Below are 21,813 nucleotides of genomic sequence, written 5' to 3'. Positions count from 1 at the left end.
GCTCACGCCTGTAATCCCAGCAGTTTGGGAGGCTGAGGCGGGTGAATCACAAGGTCAGGAGTTCGAGACCAGCCTGGCCAACATGGTGAAATGCCATCTCTACTAAAAATACAAAAAATTAGCTGGGCGTGGTGGCGGGTGCCTGTGATCCCAGCTACTTGGGAGGCTGAGGCAGGAGAATCACTTGAACCCAGGAGGTGAAGGTTGCAGTGAGCTGAGATCACGCCACCGTACTCCAGCCTGGGTGACAGTGCGAGACTCCATCTCAAAAAAAAAAAAAAAAAAAGGAAAAAAGAAATGGTGCTATCAACATTAATTAGCTTCTGGAAATGGAAATGTGCATTTATGCATTATGTGATACAATCTAGGAGGAAAGTGCTTATCAGCTGCCTTCCAACCCAGAGTTTCTTCCAGAGCACAGGACTGTAGAGGTCACAAACTCAACCCAGCTTTGAATTCCAACACTGTGACTAACTGACCAGCTACATAACCATGAGTGAATTTATTTAAATTAGGTTTCCTTCATCTTCAAAATGATTGCAACATTTTCCTCTTAAAATTATACATAAGCCAGAGAATGGTCAGAGTTCCTATTTCAGCACCCTGTACATGTAGGAAGATGCTCAGCAAATGTGAGGTCCCTCCCACGGGCAGGAATTGCGCTTGCTCTGACCTGAGCCCCCGACAGGACCATACTTTGCCTATCCGCTCCCTGAACCTGAACTTTCCAGTGAAAACTTGTACAAACATGTTCACTATCATTAGTTTTCTCAAAGGTCTTCAAATCAAAACTCAATTGCTTGTTTCAAAAACAGAATTTGAGGCCAAGTGCAGTGGCTCACACCTGTAATCCCAGCACTTTGGGAGGCAGAGGCTGGTGGATTGCTTGAACCGAGGAATTCAAGACCAGCCCGGGCAACATGGCAAAACCCTGTCTTTACTAAAAATTCAAAAATTATCTGGTTCTGGTGGCATGCACCTGTGGTCCCAGCTACTTGGGGAGCTGAGGTGGGAAGAATCACTTGAGCACAGGAGGCAGATGTTACAGTAAGCTGTCATGACACTGCCCTCCAACCTGGGCGACAGAGTGAGACCCTGTCTCAAACAAAAAACAGAATTTGAATTCCCACATAAAACAGCCAACAATCTGAGAATCTAAATGGACAAGATAAATTCAATTTACAGGGAAAATTTTTATTTTTTTGAAGTGAAGCAGGCCCAATATCAAAGACACTAAAAACTATTCCCCTATACCAAGGTGGGATGTTGACTGTCAGTTTAAGCAGCAGGGGCTGTTAAAACTACTCCTCTGCTCATGGCCCTCCAGAGTGGTGGTGAACAGCTTTTCTTTCTCATGAAGACCAGGGCTTCTGAGCTCTCAGAGCAGAACAAATTATTATTGGACCAGTTCTCCTTCCCCTCCCCAACACCACTTCCTGCCTAGCAGCAGAAGTGAATCAGACAAACAATATGACTTTTAAAAAATTATTTAATTTAGTAGGTTTTTTTTGGAAAAAAAGCAATAAGGCAAAAAAACTGAAAATATATATAGTTGTGTTTTGTTTTCATGTGACTTTATTCCACCTGAAAGATTCTAAACTTCTTCCATTAGCGGGAATTTGATTGGGGATCAAGCCAGAAATGTAGTGCAGATGGTGAAGGAAGGAAAGGAGATAAAGCAGAGAAGTCCAATTTAGTTGGGGAATTCTCACTCTATCCAAAGCCCCAGATGAGGTCACTGCTTTTATGAGCCTCCTTGAAAGAAGCCTTGACATAACCCCTGGCTTATTTTGGGAATAAGGTTCTTAGGAGGAAATTCCCCAGCTGTCAAAGTCACTCCTCTCCCATGTTTATCACAACTAGGAAGGAAGGGATAGGGGAAGGAATAAAAGTACTAATTTACCCAGTAAAACCAATTTCCCCGTAGGGATGGCTTCCTTTGGAATGATATTTTCCCCCAGGACCCACGCTGGCTGAGGCTCAGCAGTTAAGGAACAAAACAAAAAATACTAACAAAAAGCATACAAGGAAGGCACCTCAATTTGTGATCCTCAACCAAGGGTGGGTTGCACAGGGATGGTATTTCTCAACAAGACAACGAAAACAAATACAGAACAAACAGAGAAGGAAGCCAGGGCCCCACAGGAGCAATTATCTGATCCACCCCACACGACAGTGCTTTAAGCCCCACATACTAGGAAGAAAGTTCTTTTGGGGTTTAGCCCATGTGCCGGACAGAGCAGAATTAAACTGCAAGTTGCCCTCCGGACTTTCTACCCATACTCTTCCTAAAAAGAGAAAGAAAAGAGGCAGGAAAGAGGTTAGGATTTCATTTTCAAGAGTCAGCTAATTAGGAGAGCAGAGTTTAGACAGCAGTAGGCACCCCATGATACAAACCATGGACAAAGTCCCTGTTTAGTAACTGCCAGACATGATCCTGCTCAGGTTTTGAATCTCTCTGCCCATAAAAGATGGAGAGCAGAGGAGTGCCATCCACATCAACACGTGTCCGAGAGAGAGTCTCAGGGAGACAAGGGATATCAAAAAACAAGATTCTTAATGGGAAGAAAATCAAACCAAAAAATTAGATTTTTCTCTACATATATATAATATACAGATATTTAACACATTATTCCAGAGGTGGCTCCAGTCCTTGGGGCTTGAGAGATGGTGAAAACTTTTGTTTCAGATTAACTTCTCCTCTCAAATTCTGAAGTATATCAGAATGGGACAGGCAATGTTTTGCTCCACACTGGGGCACAGACCCAAAATGGTACTGTCCCAGGAGAAAGAAGAGAAGCCAGAAAGACAATGAAGGATGGCATTGAAGGGGGCTGGGAAAGCAAAAGTGACTAGTAGTCTTTTCCCGTCCTGCCTGTGTTCTCAGAAGCTCTCCGCCAGAGAAAGTCCATAAAACCCCTTTGTGAGGAGAATGCACCCCTCTTACCAACCACCAAACTCATCTCCGGTTGCTATTAAAGATGATGGAGAACAACAGAGGGGTGTTCGATGCAAGTAAAAACAGAAACTTCCAAGAATGTAACTCTGAATATTCCAGCCCTATAGAACAATCTCTCTCACAGGTGTTCCAATATCGCAGTTATCTCCGTGTGGACACTCCATTAAACCAACCCCACGTGTGAACACATTTGATGATGTTACACCTAAGCTCCACTGCAACCATTCACGATGCCTCCATTGGTAAGTCTTACATGTTTCTTTTTAAGGGAACTTCTAAATTCGGTTCTTGCTTTGAACAGCACCAAAATGCCCCTGAATCATAATCTTACGCAGATCTTGGCTGAGCAGGATACTACAAGGGGAGGGTAAGTGACATCATCTTAAATGGGGGCAGAGGGAGAAAGAAGAGCCCAGAATACTTGACTTTGTGGATGTGGAATACACTAACCTTCAGCCACTAAACCTCTCCCTTACAGACATAGTATCTCGTATGTCGATTTCAGTTTCAATCAGCTAAGGCAACCAGCCAATCACCACCACTGGTGTCTCCTTCTGGTGATTGATTTGGAAAAAATGATTGGTCAAGAGAGACAAACTTGAGGAAAGCACTTGGCAAGAGAGTCACAACTGCCAGCTTTCCCACACATCCTCTGTCCTCTTCTCCATTAGATGCTCCTCTTTTTTGTTACTGCCATTTCAGAAAATGTCCGGGCAAGAGCTCCAGTCCTGTTTTTCTTTACACTCCCAGTATTCTCCCCTATAAATATGGGTTAACTCCTTGGTAACAGGGTCCTTCTTCCGCTCAAACCACAGTGCCTTATAGGGATCATATGGTGTGCCTAAAAGGAAAAGAGAGGAAAGAAAAAAATTAGTGCTGGCATTCTCTATGCATTAAGAAAGAAAAGTAGAAGGGACGTTCATTACCATCCTCTGTGGCTTTCATAGCTTCTGCTTCTCTCTTCTTTCTGGAAAGCCTTTGTTTTTCCTCCAGGCGCTGCTTCTCCGCATTTGCTTCATCCCAGCGCCCATTTTCCATCAGTCTCTGGTCAGGTCGTAACCGGCTGTCTGTGGGGGCAGTGCCACTTTCCCAAGCATTGAGAGTCAGAGCAAGCTCTGAGAAGTAATACATGTTTTCTGCATTCTTCCTAAAAGTAGAAGAAAAGAAAAAGAAATGGTAATCCCAGAGCCCAGACCCTATTTAAGGAGCAACAACAACTAAGTACACTGCCAAGGCCACATCACCAAGGCTGTTCTACAAAAACAGGGTCTGTGAAAAGGATCTAGGACCATGTCACGTTGCCCTAACTAAAGGAGAGATCACTCCCCATCTCCTCCCCGGCATCACTCAGTTCCACAGTCTTCTGGTGTTGTGTGGCGCCCAGCTGAAATTATCTACATTCAATAAAAAGAAGGAAACATTCTACTGAATGAAAATTCCTCACTCCTGTTTCCTTAGTTTTCTTTTTAACCTCTATCTGGGATAATCTTGGCTATCACTACAAACTGACCGTATTAGAAGATGACAGGAAGTAAGTGACCTCCATCTTGTTTCCAAAGTCCTGCACATTGTCTCAGGGATCGTTCTTTTCTGCTAGGCTTTTTTCTCATTATTTATTTATTTAGACAGTCTCACTCTGTCGCCTAGGCTGCAGTGCCATGGCATGATCTCAGCTCACTGCAACCTCAAACTTCTGGGCTCAAGTCATCCTCATGCCTCAGCCTCTCAAGTAGCTGGGATTATGGGTGCGCACCATCATATGTAGCTAATTTCTGTATTTTTAGTAGAGACAGTGTTTCGCCATATTGGCCAGGCTGGTCTTGAACTCCTAATCACAAGGGATTCACTTGCCCTGGCCTCCCAAAGTGCTGGGATTACAGGTGTGAGCCACCGCATCTGGCTGCTGATGGCCCTTTAGGCTAAATTGTTAACAGGTGCTAGGCACCTTCCTCCTCTAGCCACTTTTGAACAGTTTTGCTCTAAACAGTAGAAAAATATCCTTCTGAATCACAATCCAAAGGACCAAAGCACAAAGTATTTTTTGTCAGATGTAGTTTGGTTTGAACTTCCTTGAAATAAGCATATGCTGCAAGTCAAATCACACAATGACAACCTTCTGTTAATCTCTCCAAAGGTCTCAATTTCCCTTGCTCAATTCCTCACATAATTAAGTGAGAGGGCAGGCAGAAATGCCTTCGATACTGCTCCACAGTCAAGGTCAAAGTGGTATCTGAGCAGCATGCATGCTGATACTCACGGTAAAGGATTCCTTTTCCACAGCATGACCCTGCTATCCTCTGCTTCATGGCCTCTCTGTCGCGCATCACCCCCATTTTCCCCAATGACTGGCTGTACTTTGAAACATTCCATTTTCTCATCCCATGTCCCCAGAAGGGCAAAGTGGACTTTTCCTGATGGATCTGTCACTTCCCCTGTCACCTGCAAGGGTGGAGAACAAGGCTTGGCTATATAGAATTCATTGTGAATTAGCTTACCTGACTATACTGGAAGTCCTAGGATAAATACTGGTTAGATGCTGTTATAACAAACACCAGGGAGTCATCCAAATTATTCTTATTATTAGAGATGGGATCTTGCTCTGTTGCCCAGGCTGGAGTACACTGATGCAATCATAGCTCACTGTGGCCTCCAACTCTAGGACTCAAGTGATCTCTCACCTCAGCCACTCGAGTAGCTAGGACTACAGGCATATGCCACCACATGTGGCTAATTCTTTAATTTTTTTTTTAGAGAAAGGGTCTTGCTATGTTGCCCAGGCAGGTCTTGAACTCCTTGGCTCAAGCAATCCTCTTATTTCTGCCTCCCAAAGTGTTAGGATTATAGGCATGAGCCAACATGCCTGGCCTCAAATTATTTTGTTGTATTTTTTTTTCTGCTACTTGAAATAACTGAGCCATGACTTGGGGATTTTATTAATATTTTTTGTTATATGGGGATTTTTGGTAAACTTTTTATTTTTATTTTTTATTTTTGTGAGTACATAGTAGGTGTATATATAATTTGCATTTATCCTTTGTGTTGCAAACAATTCAATTATACTCTTTGTTATTTTAAAATGTACAATTAAATTATTTTTGACTGCAGTCACCCTGTTTTGCCAGCAAATACTAGACTTTATTCTATTTTTTTGTACCCATTAACTATCCCCACTTCCTCCTTGCTCTCTGTCCCCTCCCCTCACTACCCTTCCCAGGGAGTTTTGTATCAAAGATACATGTAGAAAAAACATCTGACTGGTACTCAGAATTATATTTTCTTCTCTCCAGAAATTCATAGGGACCCATAAACAGATTGAAATCCCCAGCTATTCTTCAGTCTCCCACAGAAACTCATGACACAAATCATTATGGTGGTATCACACAACTCCCCATCAAACTTCTCAAACTTCTCAGGGATCAAACCCCTTCTTCCTGAAATCTTTTATTAGTCCTTCCTCTGTGTTTTCCCATTTACTTTCTCTTTTTTTCTTTCTTTTTTTTTTTTTTGAGACGGCGTTTCTCTCTTTTGCCCAGGCTGGAGGGCAATGGCGTGATCTCGGCTCACCGCAACCTCCGCCTCCCGGGTTCAATCAATTCTCCGGCCTCAGCCTCCCAAGTGGCTGGGATTTCAGGCATGCGCCACCATGCCCGGCTAATTTTGTATTTTTTGTAGAGATAGGGTTTCTCCATGCTGGTCAGGCTGGTCTTGAACTCCCGACCTCAGGTGATCCGCCCGCCTCGGCTGTGTTTCCCATTTTCAATTTCTTATTGCTCTTGACACTTTCACTTCCTCACTTATTGTCATTCCCAGAAAAGAGAAGGAATTGGTTTAGTAATACAATATAGTATTTCTTGCTGACTTTCTCCTTCACCTCTACCTTTTTTTTCTTTTTCTTTTTCTTTTTTGAGACGGAGTCACTCTGTCGCCCAGGCTGGAGTGCAATGGTGCCAGACTCACTGCAGCCTCTGCCTCCCAGGTTCAAGTGATACTCCTGCCTCAGCCTCCCGAGTAGCTGGGATTACAGGCACGTGCCACCACACCCAGCTAATTTTTGTATTTTTAGTAGAGACAGGGTTTCACCATGTTGGCCAGGCTGGACTTGAATTCTTGACCTCAGGCGATCTGCCTGCCTCAGCCTCCCACAGTGCTGGGATTACAGCTGTGAGCCACCGCGCCCAGCTTTTCACCTCTACTTTTTTTGAATCACTATATGTACACACACACTATATATAATGTACACACCCCCCACACCTCCCCACATGTATATACATTCCAGTCCTAAAGGAGTATGCTTTCTAAGAGATACATGCTAAGTGAAGTAATTTAAACTTCCCTTACCTTTCTTGCTACATCCCGAGAGAAGTAGCTATAAGGAACAAATTTAAGATTACACTTGTCTCCTGTCTTGTGATTCACAATATCAATTTCACCAGACTGTAAAATGAAAAAATTCATAGTTTTATTAAGACTGGATAAATTCAATGTCTGCCAAACCCATGGTTCATAATTCTTTACTTTTCAATCTTACCTTCTAGTAATCCCTTGTTTAAGATTCCGATCTTAGCTAGCCTTGGGAATACTATAGAATCCCTATGTAACCTTGGGTTTTCCAGGTTGAGATCAAGACCAAGTGACCACTTGTTTTGAATTGTATCTCACATGTTTGATGGCATGATTTGACCTTCAGCACATATACTGAAATTCACATGATAATTTATCTTTCCAAACCAATCCCTCACTAGTACCCTTCATGAACTCTTCTGCTTAAATCAAAATACTCTACTCACAATTTCAAATTACATATGGTGGGCCTTTCTATACTTTACTCATTTCATTTTCCCTCCTTTCTTCTTCTTTTTTTAAAAAATTTTTTGTAGAGACAAGGTCTCACTATGTTGCCCAGGCTAGTCTCAAACTCCTGTGCTTAAGTGATCCTCCCAGTTTGGCCTCCCAAGATGTTGGGATTACAGGCATGAGCCAACATGCCCGGCCCATTTTCCCTTTCTTTCTATCTTCTGAATCCCAAACCACACTTTAAGATTCAGCTTAATTCCCACATCTACTGTGAGGCCTTTCCTGACTGCTCAGAAGACAGTATTCCCTCTTTTCTAAATTTACTGCAACCATTGTCTTAAGAGCAAACTGACAATTAATCAGATACTATCGTAGGGCATCTTTTATATTAGTGTATGTTGCTACACACTTTCCAACCTACACATTGGTCATATATCTCCAATGATATAATAACTTCTTGAGGGACATCTCATCAGACTTTGTATCCCCAGGACCTACCATACCGCCTGGCAATAAATATTTGATGAATAATGAAAGGATTAAGAGTTGGGGCCACGTTTGTTTTTTCTACCTGTCGTAGCACCCAACACTGTCCTAGCAGAATAGTCATTGATGAATGTTATAATTTGGTCATTTATAAACAATAATTTGTGGTACAGAAACTTGGGGAGGTAGAGGTAGGGTTACTGCCTGAGAGAAATTCCTCAGGAGAAACTGATGAATCAGTAGCAACATTCTGGGACCAGTTCACATGTCCTAAATACTGCAGAAATATATCTAAAGAGGTATTCTTTTAAACTTCACACGCACTTTAGGTACCTTTCCTCACCTGATCTATCCACAACTTGCCCACAATAATGTTGTGTACAGTTGTGGTAACTTTCTTCCAAGTGTAGTGGTGCCCAGTTGCATGGAAAATACAATGAATGGTACCTGGAAGCAGAAAGAGGTATCCAAATTAAGCCAAATGTCAGAAAAATAGCATCATGCAGCCTCAAAACAGTAAAGGATTAATTTCTTTCTATTGATATTTATTACTTTTAGAAATAAAACAATAAAAATGACTTATACTTTCTTAAATGCTGGAAGTATTGACTGAATTTTTCTCACTTGACTTTTAACAATCTATGAATAAAACATAACTAAATGATGACAAACCCTGGCAACTGATATACCTTAGCCAGGGCGCTGTGTTCTATAACACAACTGCAAAATTCACAGAAACAAGTCAAATGTGCCCCAACAAGCATCGTGGAAGTAACTGCATTATGGAAGGAGCACACATTGGTAGTCTGTACTGGGACCGGGCTCTACTGTTAGTTACTAGCTGTGTGATCCTAAACAAACCACTTATCTAAGGCCCCTTAATTGTAAAAATAGAATAGTGGATAGAGCTGGGGCTTTGAAATCAGACAGAACTGGATTAAATCCTGGCCCTAGTCCTCATTAGATGTATGACCCTCTGTTATATAATGAAGAATAAAACCCTTATTCTTTCCCAAGTGACAAGAGTATCTCTGTTATTTATGGTGGACCTTGACAATTTATCCTAATGAGGTGACTCATGATGGGCCCCAGAGAGCTAATGCTAATAACTTAGGATGAGAACAAGCCAGGATCTACCATGTGATTAGAGACAGGGTTTTGAGTCACCCGATACTGGGTTAACTTCCTGACCTCTGGTGATGAAAGAGGATCTGGATATTGAATTCAATCCTGCAATCAAACCTAAATAATGAAGCCCTACTAAAATCTCTGGACACCAAAGCTCAGTGGAGTTTCCTGGTTGATGAATATATCAATGTGCCAAGAGGGTGATGTGCCCTGATTCCATGGTGACAGGGCACAAAGTTCTGTGTTCAGGACCCTCCCAGACCTCACCCTATGGGTCCCTTCGTTTGGCTGGCCCTGATTTGTACCCTGAATAATAAAACGGTAATGATAACTAGAGCACTTTCCTGAGTTCTGAGTCATTCTAATGAATTATCAAACCTGAGGTAGTTGTGGGAACTCCTGAACTTACAGCCAGTTATCAGAAGTGCAGGTGGCCTAGGACCTCCAACTTGTTGCTGGCATCTGAAGCAAGGGCAATCTTGTTAGGTACTATGCCCTTAACTTAGGGAATCTGCAGGAACTCTGGGTGGTTAGTGTCAGAATTGCATTACAGTATTGCACTATGAATGTTTCAAGGGCCTTGGTTTTATCATCTGTAAACTCGGAATAACCCGTCCTACTGTGCAGTAAATGTCTATTTATTTGCCTAATAAAATGCTTGAAACATATAGCTGACTCCTGTTCCTGTGAGTCAATCTCCAATGAATACCAAAATCAGTGGTTTCACAGGAGAGATAATTGAGGATTCAAAATAATCAAAAATTTAAAAAGATAGATAGTTAATAATAGTCAATTCCAGGCCAGGTGGGATGGCTCACCTCTATAATCCCAGCACTTTGGAAGGCCAAAGCAGGCAGATCACTTGAGGTCAGGTGTTCAAGACCAGCCTGGTCAATATGGTGAAACCCTACCTCTACTAAAAATACAAAAAATTAGCTGGGTGTGGTGGTGTGTGCCTGTAATCCCAGCTACTCGGGAGGCTGAGGTGGGAGAATCACTTGAACCCAGGAGGCAAAGGTTGCAGTGAGCCAAGATCACATCACTGCACTCCAGCCTGGATGACAGAGCAGTCATTGTCTCAAAAATAAAAAATAAAAATATGGGAGGCTGAGGCAGGAGAATGGCATGAACCCAGGAGGCGGAGCTTGCAGTGAGCCAAGACCACACCACTGCACTCCAGCCTGGGTGACAGAGTGAGACTCCATAAAATAAAATAAAATAAAAATAAAAAAGTCGATTCCAGTAAAAGTATAACCCTAAGTTCTCTCTGTAACCACTAATAAAAATAACTCACCAGTTGTGGTTTAGACATGTTTCTTACACAAAAAATTAAAGTAGCCTTAGTAGTTGGCAGACAAGGATAACAACAATGAAGGCGATGACATTAATGATAATAACAGCAACTCTGAGAACACTTGCTGTGTACTAGGTGCCGTGCTATTGCCTCCTCATGCATTATTTCATTTAATCTTCACAAACACCTTCGAAATATTTGCTCCACCTAAACATATTCTAAATCTCTGGGTTTCTTTTTCTTTTTCTTTTTCTTTTTTTTCCCCAGATCTTGGCTCACTGCAACCTCTGCCTCCCAGGTTCAAACAATCCTGCCTCAGCCTCCCGAGTGGCTGGGGCTACAGGCACCCACCACCATGCCCAGCTAATTTTTGTATTTTTAGTAGAGATAGGGTTTCACCATATTGGCCAGACTGGTCTCAAACTACTGACCTCGTGATCCGCCCACCTCGGTCTCCCAAAGAGCTGGGATTACAGGCGTGAGCCACCACACACGATGGTTTTTTTTTTTTTTTTTTTTTTTTTTTGAGACAGGATCTCGCTTTGTCACCCAGACTGGAATGCAATGGTGTGATCATAGTTCACTGCAACCTTGACTTCCTGGGCTCAAGCAATCCTCCCTCCTCAGCCTCCCAAGTAGCTGGGACTACAGGCGTATGCCACAACGCCCAGCTAAATTTTTTTATTTTTTGTAGAGACAGGGTCCCACTATGTTGCCTAAACTGGTCTTCAGCTCCTGGGCTCAGGCGACCCTCCCACCTCAGCCTCTCAACATACTAGGATTACAGGCACGATCCACTGCACCCAGCCTAAATCTCTTAACCAATACCTCCTCCTCTACCATCTCGTTCTATGAGGCCAGCATTCCCCGACACTAAAGCCAGACAAAGACACTATAAAAACCCAAAGCTACAGACCAATATCATATCCCTTATGAACAGTGATGTAAAAATCCTCAAAAAAAAAACTAGGAAATTGAATTCAGCAGCATATTAAAAGGATTACACACCATGACCAGGTGGGATTTATTCTTGGAATGCAAGGATGGTTGAACACATAAAAACTGGTAAATGTAGGCCGGGAGCGGTGGCTCACGCCTGTAATCCCAGCACTTTGGGAGGCCGAGGCGGGCGGATCACAAGGTCAGGAGATTGAGACCACGGTGAAACCCCGTCTCTACTAAAAATACAAAAAATTAGCCGGGCGCGGTTGTGGGCGCCTGTAGTCCCAGCTACTCGGGAGGCTGAGGCAGGAGAATGGCGTGAACCCGGGAGGCGGAGCTTGCAGTGAGCCGAGATCGCGCCACTGCACTCCAGCCTGGGCGACAGAGCGAGACTCCGTCTCAAAAAAAAAAAAAAAAAAAAAAAAAAAAAAAACTGGTAAATGTAATACACCACATGAACAGAATGAAGGGTAAAAACACATGATCATCTCAATTGATGCAGAAAAAGCATTTGACAGAATTCAACACCCTTTCAGGATGAAAACACTCAACGAGCTAGAAATACAAGGAAAATACCTCAACATAATAAAAGCCACATATGAAAACCCCACAGCAAATATACTCAATGGTGAAACACTTAAAGATTTTCTTCTAAGATCAAGAACATGGCAAGGATGCCCACTTTCACTGCTTCTATTCAACATAGTACTAGAAGTTCTAGCCAGGGCAACTAGGCAAGAAAAATAAATAAAAGGCATCCAAGATGGAAAGAAAGAGATAAAAGTTATCTGTCTTTGCAGATGATATGATCTTATATATGAACATGCTAAGAATTACACCAAAAAAAGAAATCCTGATAGAATTAATAAATGAATTCAACGAAGTAACAGGGTATAAAGTCAACACACAAAAATTAGGTGCATTTCTATTATACACCAACAATGAATAATCTGGAAAGGATATTAAGAACAATTCCACTTATAATAGTATCAAAAAGAACACTTAGGAATTAACTTAATCAAGGAGGTAAAAACTGTAAAACGTTGCTGAAAGAAATTAAAGTTAAGATAAATAAATGTAAACACATCCTATATTCATAGATTGGAAGACTCAACATTGTTAAGGTTGTCAAGGCCCCTCAAAGCAATCTACGGATTCAATGAAATCTCTATCCAAATCCCAAGATGTTTTCTGCAGAAATAGAAAAACCTATCCTAAAATTCATATGGAATCTTAAGGGACCACAAATAGCCAAAATAATCTTGATAAAGAACAAAGCTGGAGGACTCAAACTTCCTGATTTTGATACTTAATACAAAGTTAGAGTAATCTAAAAAGTGTGGTACTAGCATAAAGACAGACATATAGGCCAGTGGAATAGAACAAAGAGCCCAGAAACCAACCCTTCATATATGGTCAAATGATTTTTGGCAAGAATGCCAAGACTACTCAATGGAGACAGGACAGTCTTTTGAACAAACGGACTCATGCAAAATAATGAAGTTGGACCTTTATCTAATACCATGTACAAAAATTAACTCAAAATAGATAAAAGACCGAAATGTAAGACCTAAAACTATAAACCTCTTAGAAGAAAACATAGGGCAAAAGCTTCACAATATTGGGTTTGGCAATAATTTCTTGGATATGACACCAAAACCAGAGGCAACAACAACAACAAAAAACAAAACAGTCCTCCTGAACATTAAAAAATTTTATGCAATAAATGACATTAGCAACAGAGTAAAAACGCAGCCTCTAGAATGGGAGAAAATATTTGCAAATCATATATCTGATAAGGGATTAATACCTATACAGAGAACTCCTAAAATTCAACAATTAAAAAAAACTAAAGAACTCAAGTCAACAATGAGCAAAGGAGGCTGGGTACGGCGGCTCACGCCTGTAATCCCTGCACTTTGGGAGGGTGAGGCAGGCGGGTCACTTGAGGTCAGGAGTTCAAGACCAGCCTGACCAACATGGTGAAACCACATCTCTACTAAAAATACAAAAAATTAGCTGGGCGTGTTGCAGGGGGCCTGTAATCCCAGCTATTCTGGAGGCTTAGGCAGGAGAATCACCTGAACCCAAGAAGTGGAGGTTGCAGTGAGCCAAGATTGCACCACTGCACTCTAGACTTGCATGACAGTGTGAGACTCCATGTCAAAAAAAAAAAAAAAGGCAAAAGACTTGAACAGATATTTCTCCAAAGATATACAAATGATAAATAAGTACATAAAAAAGTGCTCAACAACACTAGTTATTAGAGAAATGCACGTCAAACCACAATGAGATACTAACTCATATCCATTAGGATAGCTACAATACATTTTTTAAAAGTGTTGGTAAGGATATGGAGTAACAGGAACCTTTGTGCACTGTTGGTAGGAATGTATAACCACTGTTGAAGGCAGTATGGTAGTTTGCTCAAAAAATTAAGAATGTAATTGCCATGTGATCCAGCAATGCCATTCCTGGCCATATACTACAAAGAACTGAAAGCAGAGTCTTAAAGAGATATTTGTCGTTTTTGAAACATTTTTTTTCTTAAGACTTTAGGCAAAGAGATGAAAGGGTATTTGTATATTCACGTTCACAGCAGTGTTACTCACAATAGCTAAAACATGGAAGCAACCCAAGAGTCCATCAATAGATGAATGGATAAGCAAAATGTGGTACATACATACAATGGGATAAATATTATTCAGCCTTCAAATGAAAGGAAATTCTGACATTTGCTACCACATGGATGAACCTTGATGACATTACGTTAGGTGAAACAAGCCAGTCACAAAGTGACAAAAACTATATGATTCCACTTATAGGAGGTACTTAAAGTAGTTAAAATAGAGACAGAAAGTAGAATAGTTGGTGCCAGGGTTTGGGGAGGGAGAATAGAAAATTATTTTTTGGCCGGGTGTGGTGGCTCACACCTGTAATCCCAGCACTTTGGGAGGTCAAGGCGGATGGATCACTTGAGGTCAGGAGTTCAAGAACAGCCAGGCCAACATGGCCTGGCCATCTCTACTAAAACAACACAAAAATTAGCCTGGTATGGTGGCGGGTACCTGTGATCCCAGCTACTCGGGAGGCTAAGGCACAAGAATTGCTTGCACCTGGGAGGTGGAGGTTGCAGTGAGCTGAGATCATGCCACTGCACTTCAGCCTGGGTGAGAGAGTGAGACTCAGTCTCAAAAGAAACAAAAAACAAACAAACAAAAAAGCCCAGTGCGGTAGCTCATACCTGTAATCCCAGTACTTTGGGAGGCGGAGGTGGGTGGATCACGAGGTCAGGAGATCAAGACCACGGTGAAACCCCGTCTCTACTAAAAATACAAAAAATTAGCCGGGCGCGGTGGCGGGTATCTGTAGTCCCAGCTACTCAGGAGGCTGAGGCAGGAGAAAGGCGTGAACCCGGGAGGCAGAGCTTGCAGTGAGCCGAGATGGCGCCACTGCACTCCAGCCTGGGCGACAGAGCGAGACTCCGTCTCGGAAAAAAAAAAGAAAATTATTTTTTAATGTGTATAGAGTTCCCATTTTATAAGACTAAGAGTTTTGGAGATGGAGGGTGGTGATGGTTGCACAACATTATGTATTTAATACCACTGACCAATACACTTAAGAATGGGTAAGGTGCTAAATTTTATGTTACATGTATTTTACAATTAAAAAATTGGAGACCGGGCACAGTGGCTCATGCCTGTAATCCAGCACTCTGGGAGGCCGAAGCAGGTGGATCACTTGAGGTGAGTAGTTCAAGACCAGCCAGACCAACATGGTGAAACCCCGTCTCTACTAAAAATACAAGTTAGCCAGTTGTGGTGGTGCACGCCTGTAGTCCCAGCTACTCAGAAGGCTGAGGCAGGAGAATCAGTTGAACCTGGGAGCGGGAGGTTGCAGTGAACTCAGATCATACCACTGCACTCCAGCCTGGGAGACAGAGCGAGACTCTGTCTGAAAAAAAATAAAATAAGTAATAAAAATAAAAAATACGAAATAAAAAAACTGGAAAAAGGACAAGAAAAACAAGTCACAGAGGTCAGAAGGCAGTGGGATATAAGCAAAATGCTGAAAGGAAAAGACTGTCAAAGCAATCATTCCTTTTTTTTTTTTTTTTGTAGAGATGGGGGTCTCCCTGTGTTGCCCAGGCTGGTATCAGACTCTTGGGCCCAAGTGATCCTCCTGCCTTGGCCTCCCAAAGTGTTGGGATTACAGGCGTGAGCACTGACTGCATCTGGGTCAAGAGTCTTAATTAAATCTATCTTTTTGGTCAGGCATAGTGGTGCCTCACGCCAGTAATTCCAGCATTTCGGGGGGCCAAGGCAGGTGGATCACTTGAGATCAGAAGTTCGACACCAGCCTGGCCAACATGGTGGAACCCAGTTTCTACTGAAAATACAAAAATTAGCTGGGTGTGGTGGTGGACAGCTGTAATCCCAGCTACTTGGGAGGCTTAGGCAGGAGAATCGCTTGAGCCTGGGAGGCGGAGGTTGCAATAAGCAGAGATTGCACCACTGCACTCCAGCCTGGGCGACACAGCGAGCCTTTGTCTCAAAAAAAAAAAAAAAAAACCCATAAATAAAAATAAATGCACCTTTTTAAACTTCAAGCATATCAGCTAATTTCTATATCCTAGAACTTGAAGAAATTCTTATTTGCACTGGGCATGGTAGCTCACGCCTGTAATCCCAGCACTTTGGGAGGCCAAGGTGGGTGGATCATGAGGTCAGGAGTTTGAGACCAGCCTGGCCAACATGGTGAAACCCCGTCTCTACCAAAAATACAAAAATTAGCCGGGCATGGTGGCAGGCACCTGTAATCCCAGTTACTCAGGAGGCTGAGGCAGGAGAATCGCTTGAACCCAGGAGGTGGAGCTTGCAGTGAGCTGAGATTGCGCCACTGCACTCTAGCCTGGGTGACACAGCAAGACTCAATCTCAAAAAAAAAAAAAAGAAAAGAAATTCATATTTGCCCCTTACAATAGCCTTATTTGGAAACTTCAGTTATATTTTCTAGAAGCATTCTTCTTTCCAAATGTCAAGCGTTCTAATCTTTTTAGCCTGTTTTATAGGGAGACTCAAACTCATTGCCACTGCCTCCAAGTATCTTTAGGTACTTTCATTGGTCTGTATTAGATTTTCTTCAGTCCTGGCTATGACTTTTTCACAGTGGAGTTAACAGAACCATAATTTTGTACAAAGTTGTCCTGCTACCAAATAACCTTAAAACTGTCTTATCTTGTCAGACCTTCGTGAGAATACTGGGCTGATGTCTTCAGTGTCCTTTTTGCATTGTAACTGTAACTGATGGCTTGCAGTCTCTCCCTTTCAGTACAGCCTAGTGATAAAGACAGTGGTCCCTGAAGCCAGATTGCCTCAACTCAGATCCCATACTAGCTGATTAAGCTGACCCTGACAACCTAACCTATCTATGCCTAGTTTTCTTTGTCTAAAAAATGGCAATAAAGGTGTCTATCTCATGGAATTATTGTTGGGCCTGAATGAGTTAATACATGAAAAGCACTAATATCAATGGCTGACCCATAACGAACACTCAACAAATGCTACTTCAATTATCAACATAAAAGTTTGGACTACTTTTCCCGAGATGCATTACTTCTTGCTGAACACACTGGAGCAGTGCATTCAACTGCCAGTCATCTATCTGTTCACTCACTCACAACCCTGTCCATAAATTTTTCTTTGGTTATATCTACTGGCTTAACAATAATTTTCTCTCTGAGAATTGAGTGCCATGACAAATGTAAAAATTTCACTGCATGATTCGCCTTCCAAGCCACTGAGCCTAAAAGTGTTAAATACAGCCATCCCCAGGGCAGATATCTAGAAATTCCATTCTTTAGATTTCTATATTCAGCTTCCTATCACAAAGTCAATTCTTTCTTCAATCTCCCCATGAAGACCAGGATTTTTGTTTTGTTCACTTACACTTCCCAAACACTGAGAACCATGCCTGCCCCATGGCAGGTACTCAGTTAAGCAGCCGATATGTGGAGGAACTTAACAGGATCCTGGTGATCCAAATCTTAAATAACCATAGGAATGCAAATACTATCAAATTGTTTTCTTTTTAATTAATTTTGTTTTCCTATTTAATTAATTTATTTTTAAAATGAAGTTTCCCTAAGAGAAATGTTTTAACGTTAAAAAATTAGATCCTTAACAAATTACTAAAACTTAGAAAAATTAGATCCACCATCTATACCATGTTCATATATTCATTCCTCAAAGAAACCTAGATTAGTCAAATTATAGAGAAAATGTACCATATTTCATTAGTTAAGTTTATTGTTATCTTTTAGATGAATACTCTTCCCTTGGTATTTGTGAGGGATTGGTTATAGAACACCCTGCAGATACCACAATTTGGTCAAGTCACTCATATAAAATGGTGCAGAGTATCTGCATGTAACCTGCACATATCCTCTCCCTCGTATACTTACATTACTTATAATACATAATACAATATAAATGCTATAGAAATAGGTTTTTTTTGGTCTTTTTTTGTATCATTATTTTTTATTATTTCTTTCCCACCAGTATTTTTTCTTTTTTCTTTTCTTTTCTTTTTTTTTTTTTTGAGACGGAATCTCGCTCTGTCACCCAGGCTGGAGTGCAGAGGCCAGATCTCAGCTCACTGCAAGCTCCGCCTCCCGGGTTTATGCCATTCTCCTGCCTCAGCCTTCCTAGTAGCTGGGACTACAGGAGCCCGCCACCTCGCCCGGCTAGTTTTTTGTATTTTTTAGTAGAGATGGGGTTTCACCGTGTTAGCCAGGATGGTCTCGATCTCCTGACCTCGTGATCCGCCCGTCTTGGCCTCCCAAAGTGCTGGGATTACAGGCTTTTTTTTTTTCTGAGAGGGAGTTCTGCTCGTCACCCAGGCTAGAGTGAAATGGCGCGATCTCAGCTTACTGCAACATCTGCCTCCTGGGTTCAAGCAATTCTCCTGCCTCAGCCTCCCGAGTAGCTGGGATTACAGGCGCCCGCCACCACACCTGGCTAATTTTTGTATTTTTAGTAGAGACGGGGTTTCACCATGTTGGCCAGACTGGCCTTGAACTCCTAACCTCAGGTGATCCGCCTGCCTCGGCCTCCCAAACTGCTGGGATTACAGGCATGAGCCACCACACCTGGCCCTCAGTACTCTCAGTGTCCATGAATGCAGAATACCCAGGTATGGACGGCTGACTGTACCTAACCATCCATGGAATGAAATATAATTCATCCCTTTAGAGATCCTCAAGGGGCCTCTGAAACTCTTCTCTATGGCAAAACATCACATTGCAATATGGCCACTGACACCCTAATTCTGCAAATAAGATGGTAACATCCCAGGCATTTACTACTCTTAAGCTAATACTTCTGAAACTGTTAGCTGCAAAGACAATTAAGCATGGAGAAGCTTTTTAAAGCTCCTTGGTAAAGATTAAGACTGATGTATCACTTAGTCCCCTTTTCATTTAGGGACCTTCTGTATATTAACCATGAAATTAGAGGTAACACTGCAATTTCTCCCTTTACATATGTTACAAAACATTTGTGAATTTTTTTCTGGCTAATTTCTAGTTTGCACTATATTTGCTGCATTTGTGTTTCTGAGCAAAGGTGAATTCATTAAAGAAGCAGTCTATATTGCAGTATTTAAGAACTGTAGCTATGCTTCGTGAAAGACTAGAACCTGGAAATGGAAAGCCACCAGCAGCTCAGGGAGTTATGGTCAGCTCTGTCTCTTGGGAGCTACTTGGTTTCTCTAATTGCTTTATGCTTTGATCTCTTTCTGTAGAGCAGCTTTTACTCTTCAGTACACACTTGGCCAAACATGGTTGCTCTAGTTCAAGAAAGCATTGAGAAGCTCTACTACACTTTTTGAATAATTGGACTTCTTCTAAGGTATAGGATCTCTAACATTGTATATTAGGATTCCATTCCCAGGACTGATTCTGACACAAAATTAACTTGTAATCCAATAAGAGTTTTTGTTTTTTGGGGTTTTTTTTCTTTCTTTCTTTGTTTTTGAGATAGAGTTTCACTCTGTAGCCCAGACTGGAGTGCAATAGCACAATCTCAGCTCACTGCAACCTCTGTCTCCCGGGTTTAAGCAATTCTTGTGCCTCAGCCTCCGAGTAGCTGAGACAACAGGTGTGTACCACCACAGCTAATTTTTTTGTATTCTTAGTAAAGAGGGGGTTTCACCATGTTGCCCAGGCTGGTCCAGAGCTCAGACAATCTGCCCGCCTTGGCCTCCCAAGGTGCTAGGATTACAGGTGTGAGTCACCGTGCCCAGCCCCAAGTAAGATCTTTTTAAAATGAAGTTTCACTGATCTAGAATTCAGCCATTACATAATTGATACCTAACCCATCAGGTAGAGGAAGAGAAAAGGGAGGAAGGAGAGGAGAAAGCGGAGGGATTAGCTGAGAAACCTAACCTTGCAATCATGAGTTCTGATTTACAGAGAGAACCTGATTGCTAGAGAAAGGAGAAAAACACCACCAGTTAAGAGACAGAATTTTTTTAAAACATGCATGCTAGAATTTGTGTTCTAAATAGTGCTTAGAGATGCATTAAATATAGCTAAGAGGATAAAGAATTTAGGACTAGATGGGTCCTTAAAGAGTTTCTAGCCTCCACACTCATTTGATAGCTGAAAAGTTAAAATCTGCCCAAAGCCAGTCAGTGAGGGTCAGTGCCTGAATCAGACCTCCTGTCTCCTGACTCTTGAGCCAGTGACCTCCTCCATCGTGCCAGAAAACCTTTCATTCCAGGAGCATTAATTCTGACAAAGATGGGAACCTTACCGAGGGGCATAATGGAGAGGTATTTGCCTCGAAACTTGCTGGTGATTTTGATTTCCTGACGCAATGTCCAGCCATTTTTGGACTCAGCATGGTGCGCAGCAGCAGGGGGATGATGACTCACCTTGAAGAAATCAGGTTCAAATTAAGAAGGCAGAAAGGAGAAGAAAAAGATACTGCCTATAAATTGGTGAGAAACACCCAAAATTCACACTTGATGTTTTTACACCCACAACAGTAGGTGAATCCCAGAACCTCCAGTGTCTGCAATGCTGAAGTTCTGAAGAAAAAGAATAAAAGCTGGGATGACAGGGACTAGAATTTCTGCAAACATTAAGACCCAGGGGATTAACCAAAAAATCATCTCTTTCTTCAGAAAGGAAATGCGTTATGGTCCTGAGGCTCCTTTACCTGCTCACAGAGTGATCGGTACCCATTCTCCTCTAATCGGTCCAGCTCAAAGGTCTCTCCAAGCAGTGGGTTGAATGGCTTACTGGTGCGGAAGACAGTAGTGGAGTAGGAGGACACGGTGAAAGCTGCAACATAACAGAGCTGTTCTAGAGAATTCTCACATTTTGCAGCTCGGTCTAACAGCTCATGGTATTCCAGATCTTCAGTAAGGCGCTGAAGCATGGACAAGGGCTCATTAAAGTTTACCTGTAAGGAAAAGAACAGTTACAAAAACTCTGCCCACCCATCTATATGAGACAGTTTAATTTTTTTGCAGTTGAGGAAATAAATCACTGGGGAAAGAGGGCTTTGCTCAGTAGAGCAGCTCTAATATTTAATCCGCAAACAAGCCGTTCTCCTTGTCAACTGTTCATGTCTGTGAGTGGCAGAAATCCCTGTTTTCATTTCACTAACTGTAAGCTCTTTGAGATGGGAAGCATGCCTCTTCTGGTGAGCACTACATACCCAAGATCCATCAGTGCCTGGCCCACAGAAGACCATCATCAAATAGGTGTTGGAAGTTTTTTAAAAAAGAAATGTAATGTATTTTAGCACAAGTATACCCAGAGAGGAAGTCAGGTATTTAAAATTCTTGGAGAATGAAAGAAAGAGTAGTAAATTATAAGTATAGTTGTATCCTGACTAGTTATAAAAGTTAGCTTCCACCCTGGACAAAACAATTGCTAAGTCTCAGTTCAGTTCTGCATCAGGCCAGGATTCTGACTTCTCATCTGAGGCTGGATAATTGTGTTTCTGGGAGTGAAGTGCTCATGATGGGGGTTGAGAGGGGGCTGTGCATGCTCTTACTTTTCTAATTTTGAAGCCAGCTTAAGGTGACCAAGTACTGGATAAAGCAAGCATGTGTGTGTATATGTCTGTGAAGCAGGGGTTGGGGGCTTCTGTTGCGGGAGATGTTCATTCATTCATTTATTCACTTACTTATTCCA

At 42.0% G+C, this 21,813-nt stretch overlaps 1 protein-coding gene across 1 annotated transcript in view; it reads right to left on the bottom strand.

Annotated features, from left to right (window-relative positions):
- Positions 1-1,471: 1,471 nt before the first annotated feature.
- Positions 1,472-21,813, bottom strand: part of OSB (oxysterol binding protein) — a 42,836-nt gene continuing 22,494 nt past the window's right edge. The window contains exons 8-14 of the mRNA XM_011712611.2: positions 20,828-21,073; positions 20,420-20,540; positions 8,583-8,686; positions 7,298-7,393; positions 5,217-5,398; positions 3,886-4,106; positions 1,472-3,800 (exon numbers count right to left, since the gene is read on the bottom strand). Of these exons, the coding sequence (XP_011710913.2) occupies positions 3,658-3,800; positions 3,886-4,106; positions 5,217-5,398; positions 7,298-7,393; positions 8,583-8,686; positions 20,420-20,540; positions 20,828-21,073 (1,113 nt within the window). The 3' untranslated portion in view covers positions 1,472-3,657. The remainder of the gene's footprint in view (positions 3,801-3,885; positions 4,107-5,216; positions 5,399-7,297; positions 7,394-8,582; positions 8,687-20,419; positions 20,541-20,827; positions 21,074-21,813) is intronic.

The sequence above is a fragment of the Macaca nemestrina genome, chromosome 12, assembly GCF_043159975.1.
Source record: "Macaca nemestrina isolate mMacNem1 chromosome 12, mMacNem.hap1, whole genome shotgun sequence".
Taxonomy (NCBI): domain Eukaryota; kingdom Metazoa; phylum Chordata; class Mammalia; order Primates; family Cercopithecidae; genus Macaca; species Macaca nemestrina.
This window is presented reverse-complemented; position numbering and strand designations above follow the sequence as displayed.